General features: G+C 48.1%; 1 protein-coding gene across 5 annotated transcripts in view; it reads right to left on the bottom strand.

The window, feature by feature from the left end:
- Window positions 1-13,230, bottom strand: part of UNKL (unk like zinc finger) — a 206,202-nt gene that overhangs the window by 169,601 nt on the left and 23,371 nt on the right. For all 5 annotated transcript variants that reach the window (XR_012647734.1, XM_075010749.1, XM_075010751.1 and 2 more), the window contains exon 3: window positions 10,609-10,785. Coding sequence is in view for 4 of the 5 variants with exons in the window: in XM_075010749.1 (XP_074866850.1) it covers window positions 10,609-10,785 (177 nt within the window). In the remaining variant the exon portion in view is untranslated. The remainder of the gene's footprint in view (window positions 1-10,608; window positions 10,786-13,230) is intronic.

Below are 13,230 nucleotides of genomic sequence, written 5' to 3'. Positions count from 1 at the left end.
ATACCAGTGTCCCTACAGATCTGGACTGGGATCAGCAACATTCAATACATTCACAATCAGGAAAAACGGATAAACAGCGACGTGGCCAAATCTACAGATGATACAAAACTACTCAAGATAGTTAAGTCCAAAACAAATTGTGAAGAGTTACAAAGAGATCTTCCAAAAATAGATGACTGGGCAACAAAATTGCCAATGAAATTCAGTGTTGATGCATGCAAAGTAAATGCACGCTGGAAAACATAATCCCAACTATAAAATGATAGGTGCTACCACTCCAGAGCTCTTATAGTCACTCTGGACAGTTCTCTGAAAACATCCACTTAATGTCAAGCAGCAGTCAAAAAAGCTAACAGAATGTTGGGAATCATTAAAAAAGGAATAGATAATAAGACAAAAAATAACGTGATGCCTCTATAGAAATCCATGGTATGCCCACAGCCTGACTGTTGCATGCAGATCTGGTCACCCCAACTCAAAAAGATATATTGGAAAAGATACAGAAAAGTGCAACAAAAATTAGCAGAGGTATGGAATAGCTCCCATTTGAGGAGACATTAATAAAACTGGGATTTTTCAGTTCGAAAAAGATTCAAAAAAGGGGGTATGTGATAAGAATCTATAAAATTATGACTGGTGGGAAGTCTTATTTACCCCTTCACATAAGTACTAGTGGTCACCAAAAGAAATTACTAGGCAAAGCGTTATTTTAAACAAACCAAATACTATATCGGGGTCAGCAAGCTGCAGCTCCAGAGCCACGTTCGGCTCTTTAAGGAATCACTTGCTGCTTCAGACGCTGCCGCGTCTGAAATAATAGAACTGAACTGAATTGGTCTAGCGGCCAGCAGGGTGGTGGGAGGGATCTGGAGTTAAACCAATTCAATTTAGTTTCATTATTTCAGAGTGGCAAAGCAGGGAGACATCAACACTGCAGATAGGGGAAGTGAACAGGAAAGCTGGGGAAGGAGCAGCCAAGTCTGCCCCTGCCAGAGCCTTGCAGCCCACCTCAGAAGGAGGAAGAGGTGGGGGAAGACCTTCTGGGAGCCGAGCACAGCTTCCCTTCCGTGGGGCTGGCATCTTCTCCCGGGCAGTGTGGTACCCCACCAACTCCTCCTCACTCCACAGCCATGACCCCGCTTCCAGTTTCTGCTGGCACATGCTGGAGCCTGCAGCCACATCGCACAGTGCAATCTCAGCTCCCCCAGCATTTGGCCTGGCTCCCTGTCTGGCCTTGGGATCTGGTGAGGCCAGCACTGCTGGGTTGGGAGTGGCTGGGAAAACTGCAGGCACTTTCTGACCTGAGAAGTTGGGGGGAAGAGACGGGAGATGGAGAGACCCAGAGAACAACGGGTGGGCAAATAAGATCCAGGTTCAGTAGGCAGGTTGGGGCAGGGCATACAGGTGGAGGAGCTCATCAACTGAGCCAGGTTAATCCTGGGGATGTGGGGGCAGGTTTGGGGCTGAGAGGGGTTAAGCCTGGGAATGGGGGGGTGGGTTTGGGAGCTGAGGCAAGTAAAGCTTCGAGATGTGGGGGCAGGTTTTTGGGCCAAGGAGGGTAGAGCCTGGGAATCGGGGGGCATGGTGGGTTGACACAAACATTGTTCCCTCCTGCTTAAGAGCCTATCCCCTACTCCTTGTCCTCATTTGCCCTCCAATCCAGGGGTAAAAGTAACAAACTTTCTGAGTGGTACAAATCATTGTGTGGGCTGTTCTTAAAATGAGGGTTACAAAAAGTACAGTTTGACGTTATTTGTTAAGGACTGGTCCATGTTCACATGCATTGCAGCTCTTGAAGTATTGATTTTATAACTGAATTTGAAAAAAATAGCTCTTCTCACTATTGTGCTTGCAGACCCCTGTCTTACACACTCTCATGACCTCCCCTCATTGCCTCTGGTTACTCCAACCCAACTCAACTCCTAACTACACCTCACCTCTCCTCTCCCAGTACCCTTCTCTGTAATCACTTCGTTCCAATAGCTTTTCCTCTTCAAAAACTCACATTATCCCCATTTCCCTCCACATTCCAATATGTCCATTCCATCTCCAAGAAGATAACAGCTATGATCCATAATGACTTTATTTCCCGATCCTGGCTCTCCGGGAGACTTGAATCTCGCTCTGTTGTACCACCTGTAAAGCCACTCTCCTTTTACTGAGGTCCAAGATCACACTCCCCATCCTGATTCAGTTCCAAAGAAACATAGTGAAGTGACAAGTTTCTTCTCTCTGGCTGTGTCTACACGTGCATTCACCTTTCAAAAGAGGCATGAAAATGAGGTGCAGATTTACATATCTGGTACCTCATTTGCATATTCTTCTTCTGAAAGAAGAAAAGCAGTGTAGACGCAGCTCTTTGGAAAGAAAACCTGATTTTCAAAAGAACTTTTCTTCCTATTTTTGGGGTGGTGAGGGAGAAGGGTTCTTTCAAAGATGAAGTTTACTTTCGAAAGAGCCACATCTACACTGCTTTTCTTCTTTCAAAAGAAGCTCTTTTGGAAGAACAATATGCAAATATGGCACCATATATGTAAATCTGCTCCTCATTTGCATTTTCAGTTTCCCTCATTTGCATGCCTCTTTCGAAAGGGGAATGCAAGTGTAGACACAGCCTCTGAAACAAAGTCTATACTAGGGAAATAAGTTGATTTCAGATATGCAGTTCTAGCTATGGCATTTGCGTAACTAGAATTGACACATCAGAATCAACTTACTTCCCTAGTGAAGTCAGAGCCTTTATAGTCTTGTGTCAATGTCCCTTACTACATGCAATAGCCTGGAGTACATGGGTCAACGTCAAAGCCCAAAGAGGTCAATTTTGCCACGTATTCACCAGACACGCAAAATTGAACTGTAGAAGATCAAATGCCAGTGCATTGATCTTCCACTAAGTATAGACAAGCCCTTATTCTTTCCAAGTCCAACTCCTTCATGTTCCCACAGTTTTTCCTCTTTTTGAGCTACACTCCAACTCAACTCTTCTACTCTCCCTTTCCATTTAGCTGTCATCGATTTCCCATCTATCCCCTCACACCTGGTCCTTACGTAACTTTCAATCTATCAATTATAAGGACTTTTGTTCTACTCTGTCCCCTCTTCTCCATCCTCTTTTTCCTTCTCCTCCACTGATATGATCATTGATAACTCCCTCCACCTTGCCCTATCTACCATCTTTGACACCTTTATCCCATTCTCACTCTGCAAGGCTCACCTTGCCAAACCCTAACTTAGACATTCACTTCCTCTGTTCATTAGAGTTTACCATTAAGGTTTCATGCTTATACTGACTTCCTCCACCAGAACTGCATTGTTCTTCACCTTTCCCTTTTTCCTGATTAAATTTCAACATTATTCCTCTGCTCTCAATAATTTCCATGCCCACTATACGAGCAGCCTATTTGTCATTTTTCACTTCTGAAAATCCTTTTCACCTCCTGCCAGGATCTTGTCAACTTCTTCAATAAAAAAAAATCTCAAGAACTTGAGGTGTTCTCCACCCTCTTTCCCTTTCCCCATTGCCTCCTCACACGCAAGAGAAGATGTTATGTGAACAAATCAGGGGTCTACAGGAAAACAAAGGAGGCTCTTGCAGCTAATACAGTGAGCTGGAGAAAGGGGTAAGCTGTGAGGTGGCAGTTTGCACATGATACTAAACTGCTCAAGATGGTTAAGACCAAAGCAGACTGTGAAGAGCTTCAAAACTCTCACAAAACTGAGTGACTGGGCAATAAAAAGGCAAATGAAATTTAATGTGGATAAATGTAAAGTAATGCACATTGGGAAAAAATAACTCCAACTATACATATAGTATGATGGGGAGTAATTTAACTACAACAAATCAGGAAAGCAATCTTGGAGTCTTTGTGGATAGTTCCCTGAAAACATCCATGCAGTGTGCAGCAGAAGTCAAAAAAGCAAACAGGATGTTAGGAATCATTAAAAAAGAGATAGAGAAGAAGACAGAGAACATCTTATTGACTTTATATAAAATCATGGTATGCCCACATCTTGAATACTGTGTACATATGTGGTCTCCTCATCTCAACAATTCTATATTTGCATTAGAAAAGGTTCAGAAAAGGGCAATTAAAATGATTAGGAGTTTGGAATGGGTCCCATATGAAGAGAGATTAAAGAGACTAGAACTTTTCATCTTGGAGACTAAAGGGGGATATGACAGAGGTATACAAAATTATGAGTGATGTGGAAAAAGTGAACAAGGAAAAATTATTTACGTGTTCCCATAAGATCAGAACTAGAGGACACCAAATGAAATTAATGGGCAGCAGGTTTAAAACAAATAAAGAGAAGTTACTCACCGTAGTAACGATGGTTCTTCAAGATGTGTCCCCGTGGGTGCTCCACAATAGGTGTCGGGCTCACCCGGCGCCGCAGATCGGAAACTTTCCAGCAGTTTCTCCTGGATCGCGCATGCGCTGGTGCGGGCCGCTCCCTTGTGTGTCCCCGGGCATGTGCACGATCCGGTCCCTGCCAGTTCCTTGACCAACCGCCTCGGATGCTCCTGAAAAACACTAAACAGAGATCCGAAGCGGGGAGGATGGGCGGGTGGTGGAGCACCCACGGGGACACATTTCGAAGAACCATCATTACTACGGTGAGTAACTTCTCTTACTTCTACGAGTGTCCCCGTGGGTGCTCCACAATAGGTGACTACCCAGCAGTAATCCAAGTAAGGAGGTGGGTAATTGGTTTATGTGCAGCTTGCCCCCGAAAGGACTGCTGTCGACAGATGGGTGTCCTCTTGGTACACCCGATGTAGTGCATAATGTTTGGCGAAGGTGTCACAGGATGACCAAGTCGCCGCTCTACAGATGTCTTTTAATGCGATGCCCTTGAAAAAGGCTGTTGACGCCGCCACTGCCCTGGTGGACTGAGCCCTAGGCAGGGCCAGCAAAGGAGTCTTTTGACGTTCGTAGCACATTTTTATACAGGACACAATGTGCTTCGAGATTCTCTGTGAAGAGAGACCCTCTCCTTTTGACCTGGGAGCGAGAGAGACTAGAAGTCTGTCTGTTTTCCGGAAGGACTTAGTTCTGTCTATGTAGAAGGCCAACGCCCTCCTCACATCCAGGAGATGTAGGCGTGCCTCCTTGCTGGAGCTGTGAGGCTTCAGGTAAAACGAGGGTAAAACTATGGGTTCGTTAAGGTGGAACTCTGAAGAAACTTTCGGAACAAAGGCTGGGTGCAGCCGGAAAGTTACCACCTCCTTTGAGAATACTGTGCAGGGCGGCGTTGCCATAACTGCTGCGAGCTCACTCACCCTGCGAGCTGACGTAATTGCAAGGAGGAAGGTTGTTTTTATCGTAAGGAGACGTAGGGGAACTGTGGCTAATGGTTCAAAAGGTGGACCCGTCAGCGTGCTGAGCACCAAGTCCAAGCTCCACAATGGTGGAAGTGGTTTCCGAGGGGGGTACAGGTTTACCAGCCCCTTCAGGAACCTGGTAACAATAGAATGGGCAAATACCGTGGGCCCCTCCTCTGCATGCTGAAAAGCAGATATAGCGGCGAGGTGGACTTTTAGCGAGGATAGGAAAAGCCCACCCCTCTTGAGGTCCAATAAGTATTCTAGTATTACAGGTATAGGAACGTCAAGGGGAGCTAACTGCTTGGCGGAACACCATGCAGTGAATCGAGTCCATTTCTGCTTGTAGGTCTTCCTGGTGGAGGTCCTTCGGCTACTTTCCAAGACTTGTTGTACTCCCTCCATACATGTGCTTTCTAGGGAGCTGAGCCATGGATTAGCCATGCTTGTAGGTGCAGACCTTGGGGGTGTGGGTGCACTATGGACCCCTGGGCCTACGTGAGTAGGTCCGGCGCCACCGGAAGGGGGAGTGGTGGGCGGTCCGACATGCGCAGAAGCAAGGGGAACCATTGCTGTCGATCCCACGTTGGGACTACTAGATTCATGCGGGCTCTCTCCCTTCTGGCTTTCTGCAAGACCTTGTGGATGAGCACTGTGGGGGGAAACGTGTAAAGTAGGGGGCCCTTCCACGAAATTGCGAATGCGTCCCCCAGGGACCCCTGCCCCAATCCTGCCCTGGAGCAGTAGTGGGGGCACTTCTTGTTGTGCCGAGTGGCAAACAGGTCGATCTGGGGAAACCCCCATGCGTGAAAGATCGGTCGTAGCAGATCGGAGCGGATCTGCCATTCGTGCGTGAGTGTGAAGCGCCTGCTCAGCTGGTCTGCTTTCACGTTGTGAGCGCCCGGCAAATACGAGGCGATGCACCAGTTCCACAGCCGGACTGCTTCCGCACATAGGGCACGGGATCGTGCTCCTCCTTGTCAATTTATATAAAGCATGGTGGAGGTATTGTCTGTATTGATCCCGACTACTTTGCCCTGTATGTGGTCTCGAAAGTGTTTGCAGGCGTTGAACACTGCTCTGAGCTCCAGTATATTTATGTGCAGTGACTGTTCCGCAGGGGACCATAGTCCTTGCGTCACCTTGTCGCCGAGGTGTGCTCCCCACCCTATGTGGGAAGCGTCGGTAGTAAGGAAAATAGAGATTTGTGGTTGGTGAAAGAGTACCCCGTTAGCAGGTTCTTGGGGTTTACTCACCACTGCGTGGATCTGCGCACCTCTGTCGTGGGCGACACCACCCTGTGGGAAGTGTGGGATGCCGGCTTGTAGACGCTCGCCAGCCAATGTTGTAGGCTGCGCATATGCAATCTGGCATTCTGCACCACAAATGTCGCTGCTGCCACCATGTGGCCTAGCAGCTGCAAGCACGTTAAGACTGGCACCGTGGGGCTGTATGTAATGACTTGCACCAGCGAACTGATGGCGCGAAAGCAGGCGTCGGGTAGATACACCCTTCCTGTGATAGAGTTTATACGTACCCCTATAAACTCTATGTCTTGTGTGGGGTCGGTCTTTGACTTCACGAGGCTGATGACTAGGCCCAGCGAAGAAAACGTGTCTACTGTTACGCGTATCATGCGTAGGACCTCTGCCTTCCAGGCCCCTTTCAAGAGGCAGTCGTCCAGGTATGGGAATATAAATACCCCGTCTGTGCAGCTAGGCTGACACCACTGCCAGGGTTTTGGTAAAGACTCTGGGGGCCGAGGAGAGGCCGAATGGAAGAACCTTGTACTGGAAATGCTCCTTGCCGACCATAAAACGGAGGAAGCGCCTGTGTGCCGGGTGGATCGTTATATGAAAGTAAGCATCTTGTAAGTCGAGGGCTGCAAACCAATCTCCATCGTCCAGTGCCGTGAGTATGGAGGCGACTGTGATCATCCGAAAATGTCATTTGCGCAAGTACCGGTTGAGGCCCCGAAGATCTAAGATGGGCCTCCAGCCTCCTGTTTTCTTCTCTGTAAGGAAGTAGCGTGAATAAAAGCCTTTCCCCTGGAATTGCTCCGGCACTCTTTCCACCGCCCCTATGAACATAAGATGGTCCACCTCCTGTTTGGGTCTAGCCTCGTGGGAAGTGTCCCTGAGGTGGGGCCTGGGCGGAGGTTTCGGCGGTGGGAGCGACTGGAAGGGGATTGCGTAACCCATGGCTATGATCTCCAGTACGCATTTGTCTGCGGTGATCTTTTGCCATTGGGGGTGGAACGGTCGGAGGCGATGATGGAACATTAGCTGGGAATGGCATTGCACGATGGTAGTGATAGTGCAGCCCTTGACCTGCCCGTCAAACTTGTTGCCTTTGGGCCTGCCCCGAGGATGCGTGGCTTTGTTGAGGACGTCGCCTGGGAGTTCTATACTGTTGGTGCTGTTGATGTCGCCTTGCTCATAGCCCCTGTGGTACTGAGCATGCTGTGGTTGGTACGGGTATCGTCTTTGCTGAGGGTAATACTTTTTCTTCCTATATGGAGGGGTATAAATACCCAGGGTTCTAAGTGTAGCTCTGGAGTCCTTACTGGAGTGGAGGACCGAGTCGGTTGAGTCTGCAAACAACTTCTGCGTGTCAAAGGGAAGATCCACAATCTTCGCCTGCAGATCCCTCGGGATATCCGATGTCTGGAGCCAGGATTCTCTACGCATGACCACTGCTGTAGCCGTTGAGAGTGCCGCCGTGTCTGCCACGTGCAGGGCGATCTGGACTCCGGTCCTTGAAGCCGCGTAGCCCTCTTGCACAATCACCTTTAGCACCAGCTTCTTATCTTCTGGAAGCGAATCCATGAGAGAAGTAAGCCTGGAGTAATTATCAAAATTATGGTTCGCTAGATGTGCTGCAGTTTGCCATTCTCAATAGCAGGGTGGAGGAGGAATATACCTTCCTGCCAAACAGCTAGCTTCTTGGCATCTTTGTCTGAACCCCCCGATTTGTACTGAGAAGTCTTTGATCTCTGCTGAGACGATTCTACCACCAGTGAGTTTGGTTGTGGGTGACTAAAGAGGAACTCCGTGCCCTTCGCCGGGACGAAGTACTTCTTATCCGCTTTCTTGTTCATAGGCAGAGCAGCGGCCGGAGTCTGCCATATGGTAATGGCTGACTCCATAAGGGCTTTGTCGAGCGGGATAGCGATTTTGGATGAAGCTGGGGGTCTCAAATTTTTCAGGAGTTTGTGGTGTTTCTCCTGTACCTCTGCCGTTTGGATGCCTTGCATGAAAGCCACCCTTTTAAACAGATCCTGAAACTGTTTGAGGTCGTCCGGGGGAGCAACATCCCCGGGGGCCGTGACCTCGTCAGGGGAGGATGAGGAGAAACCACTAGGGTAAACCTCCCTCGAACTCTCAGGTTCCTGTGGCCAATGGTACACCCGCTCACTGGAGGCTTGCAAAGGAAAGTCTCGGGGTTCTACAATTAACTACACTTGAGACAGCTGTGTTTCCATCCCCGGCCGGGAGTGTCCACGGGGGTATTGGACAGCCGGGGGGCACCTGCCCCTAGGTGTATGCCCGGGGTGTCTGTGTCCAGCATGATAAGAACGACCATGGCAGCACGGGCATGGGTCCGGGGATGGAGACCTGGACCACTCTCAGGGTGCGTACCCCTGATGTCTGGGAGAGCGAGATCTCCGCGACGACTCAGATAACTGTGAAGCTGGTTTGTGATAGTACTCCAAGGGATCCAATCCCAAAAAGGGCAAAAGGTGGCCCAAGCCATGGTGACGTTGGTTGGAGGAATGGAGGAGGCGGCTCTGGATAGGCTGGTAGAGACCCAGATCTTCTGGGTGGCGTGTGCAGCATAAGGGGAGGGCTTGTTGACAGCAGCATTGCAGCCCTGTCCGGAGAAGGGCTGCGGTGCTGGGTTTCTGCTCTCGCCTTTCCCCTCCCCTGTGGGGCTGGCACTGCCCCCTCCCGTGCCAGGGATCTCGACCCCGCTGTCGGCGCCGTGCTCGGCCCACTCAGTTGCGGTGCCGCGCGGATAACGTCCTCCGGTACCTGCAGGCTCCGTGCCTGTTGGCCCTGCACCGCTGGCGCCGCAGGGGTCGGTGCTGCCGGTTCCGGCACTTGCCTGGCTGCCGCTCTGAGTGCTGTGCGTGCCGGCTGTTTGGTAATCGGAGGCTCAGCCTCTGCCACGTGCGCTGCTGCTTGTTTGAGTATGCGGCTGGGGGCTGTGTGCTCCACCCGTCCCGCTCGCTGAGACCGCCAGCAGGATCGGGCTGGAGAGAGCTTCCTCCTTTTCTGCACCAAGGGGGTGAGGGAAGCCGCCTTCCTTTTGTGGAGCCCAGGGGGTACCTCTGGTTGAGGCCTCTCCGGCAAGTCAGGCTGGAGAGCCTTATCAAACAAGAGCATTTTCAGCAGCATTTCTCTGTCTTTCCTGGCCCTGGCTGTGAGCTTAGCACAGTGGGAACACTTCTGGGTAACGTGTGATTCCCCCAGGCACCGAATGCATTCACTATGCCCATCGGAGGCCGGCATATCTTCACGGCAGGACTCACACTTTTTAAAGCCTGAAGAGGACATCGCGGTGAGTCTTTTTGCTGTTAATAGGGCACTTAGCACTCAATTCGTGCCTGTTTACCCGTCGCGGACACCAGCCTGCAGCGGCGGGAGGCCTACTGGCCTTCACGTCCACGCATCTTCTCCACTCCTCTCTCTCTTTTTATTATATATATTTTTTTTACTCTCTTGCTTTCTCTCTTTTCTTTTTCTTTTCTTTTTTTTTTTTGAAAAGAAAAACAACAATTTACACGTAAAAACTCTACCTAATCTGACTCTGGCCGTAGCCTGAGCAGATTCCGTCTGCAGCCGACGGCGGTTGAGAAGGAACTGGCGGGGACCGGATCGCGCACGTGGCCGGGGACATGCAAGGGAGAGGCGCGCGCCGGTGCATGCACGATCCAGGAGAAACTGCTGGAAAGTTTCCGATCTGCGGTGCCAGGGGAGCCCGACACCTATTGTGGAGCACCCACGGGGACACCCGTAGAAGAAAAGGAAGTTCTTCACACAGCACACAGTCAACCTGTGAAACTCCTTGACAGAGGAGGCTGTGAATTCTTAGACTATAACAGGGTTTAAAAAAGAGCTAGATAAATTTATGGAGGTTAGGTACGTTAATGGCTATTAATGTTATATTTGATTGTAAGTTTAACTGAATGTGGAGACAAATGTTTAATGTCCACAGACTGGAATGTCATAGACAGTGATCTCCTGATAGTGAAAACAAAGTTGAAAACAAAAGTATACCTTATATCGTACACTGGTGGTCTTAGGTCATGAGGGCCATGAGCAAAGGCACAGTGGAGTCCATTCTTCACACAGTGACCCCGAGCATCTGTTTCATGAACACAAGTTCCAGTCTTGTAATATCTGAGATGATATTTTCTTTCTGTATCGCCTGTTGTTCGATGCAGATAAGGACAACTACATAATAGAAGGAAACAATTATGGAGCACCACGCTGCTGTGCTTGGAGGATTGTGTTTAAACTACTAACCAAACATTTTGCTGTCCCCTTCCTCCATGTAAAACTCACTTGTGACATTTTTGGAGTACAATGCAGACCTGAGAGAAGTTGCCTTATGCTTGCCCTGTAACCCTAGGTGCCTTAAATGCTTTGTTACAGGGGCTCACAGTTGAAACACCAACAGCCAGTAGACAAGCATATAGCAGGTGTTTGCTGGTTCAGGGCTCTAATCCATGTAATGTGCCTAAAATGCAACAGCTCCACATTAGTCTCCACCCATCTTGACTATGACTTGCAGGGCAACACCCAACTCACTCACAGATGAGAATTTCACCAAAACTGTTTGCTCTGAAGCTTCCATCCTTTTCCTGGTACGCACAGAGAAATACTAAGATCTGTTGCTTCCTTAAAGCGACAAAAGTACATCTTGTTACCTGAACTGGAGTAAATTATTTCAATTCCAATATAGCACTGAGTTCGTTTAGAGCAATGTTTCTCAACCATTATGTGCTGGAAACCCCCTTTTTTAGGCTTAAAAAAATGGTGACCAACCTACTAGGGCCAGGAAACACACCAACTGCTGGGAGCCTCATGTCACAGGGGCCTCACAAGTTACTTGACATATTTCAGTCCCACCACCCAGAGCCAAAGCATGTAACTTAGTTTTGTGGGAGTCCCCTGTGGTATGTGACCATAGGCAGTAGCCCTGTTTGCCACCCCTGCTCTTGCAATACCCCTTGCAACTCATCGTGTTACACACACACACACAAACACACAGAGGTCACAGCCTCAGGTTCAGAAATCCTGGTTTAGATCAATAGTAAACCAACTTTACTAACAAGATAACATAAGCTAAGTGACAGAAAAAACTGAAGGTAGAATTTGTTAAACAAACAAAAGTAAAAATATGTTTTTGCATGGCTACGATGTAACCTAACAAACTACAGATTTTGCTCAAGGTAGTTTTCTCAACAATCGTTTTCTTTCCAGCCATGGCTGACCTTCTGTCAGTCAGGACCTTCCACAGAAGTACAAGGTGTCCATTTCCCTTGTTTTTGTAGATCAGCAGCTGTCAAACTTTGGGTTAAGACCCCAAAATGAGAGAAATGAATCACAGTGGGCCATGCGTTTCAGCCATCCAGCCGGACATTTACCTTTCATTCAATTCTTGATGACCTAGCCACACCCTCAGGTTTTGTCTATGGTCTCATTAAAAGTTGTACTTACAAGAATGCTGAAATTTTTTGGGGCAGGGAGCCTAGTTAAAGGTCCCGGACCAGAGAAATCTTTGAGCACAGTGCTATTCTTGCATCAAGATGAGGAATAAGAATATTTGTTTACTCCTATCTTAATCTGCAAATCTTCTTCATTCTTTGGAAGGACGAGGTGTCGTTGTGACTTAAACTCAGAGGAATTTAGTGGGAATACAGGCTCTGCTCCATCTTCCTCATCCCCTCTAAAATGTTTCATCCCTGCAGTTCTGGCTTATAAAAAGGCTTGGTGGAATGCACTTTTTATTTGTTATAACTTTGTGTAGCACGTTTTATGCTTTTTGTCTTTTTATAATTTTCAAAGTCGTGTGAGAGCTGACTTGTTTTAATGACAGACAAAGTTGAAATGCAAAGAGTTCAAGCTTTTAAGCCATTAAAATACAGGGACAAGGTGAGTGAGGCAGTATCTTTTTTATTCTGAAACAGCTTTGGTTGGTGAGAGAGTAGCCCTTCTGAGTTTCACAGACCTTGAAAAGAGCTCTGTGAAGTTCCAAAAGTTGTCTGTCTCTCACCAATCAAATTTGGTCCTATTAAAGATATTAATTGGATCACTTTGTGGCTCTTATCCAGGCACAAATATGACAACAATAAAACAGCAAAATTCACTATATCATATGTCAATACATACAAAATAAATATCTTAATACCAGACACAATTTGTTGATTTAACTATTCATTCACTCGTCCATTCGCTGCAAGGCCAGTTCAGAAGTTTATGATTGAATTTTAACTATAACTCATTCTCAGGCCGCATTTTTCTTGCTTCCCTCCCCCCCACCCATAGATAATTTAATTATTACTGATGCCATTTCAGGATTGCTGCCTACTGTGAAATCAGCTAATTTCTAAGTTATTTGAAACCCCTCCCCCCAAAAATGGCCCCCCAAACCCTAGACATTTCAGGTGCCTAAGTATCCTCTGGAATGAGAGTTTAAGTTACCTTCCCCAGCCCCACCACAGTCAGAAATGTCATGGCTGGTGAGTCAGGAGTGGTCAGAGGACTCCAGGAGAGCCAAGGGCGAGATGCTGTCCCCATCCAACAGCATGGAGCTCACCATGAGCTGCAGACCAAGCACCAGGCATAAGTGGCAAGTGCTGCTACATCAAGGGAGCTGCCAGTGCTTCTTCACAG

Source organism: Carettochelys insculpta, chromosome 16, assembly GCF_033958435.1.
Source record: "Carettochelys insculpta isolate YL-2023 chromosome 16, ASM3395843v1, whole genome shotgun sequence".
Taxonomy (NCBI): Eukaryota; Metazoa; Chordata; order Testudines; family Carettochelyidae; genus Carettochelys; species Carettochelys insculpta.
Note: the sequence above shows the minus strand (reverse complement) of the source record. Positions and strands in the feature narration are given on the sequence as shown.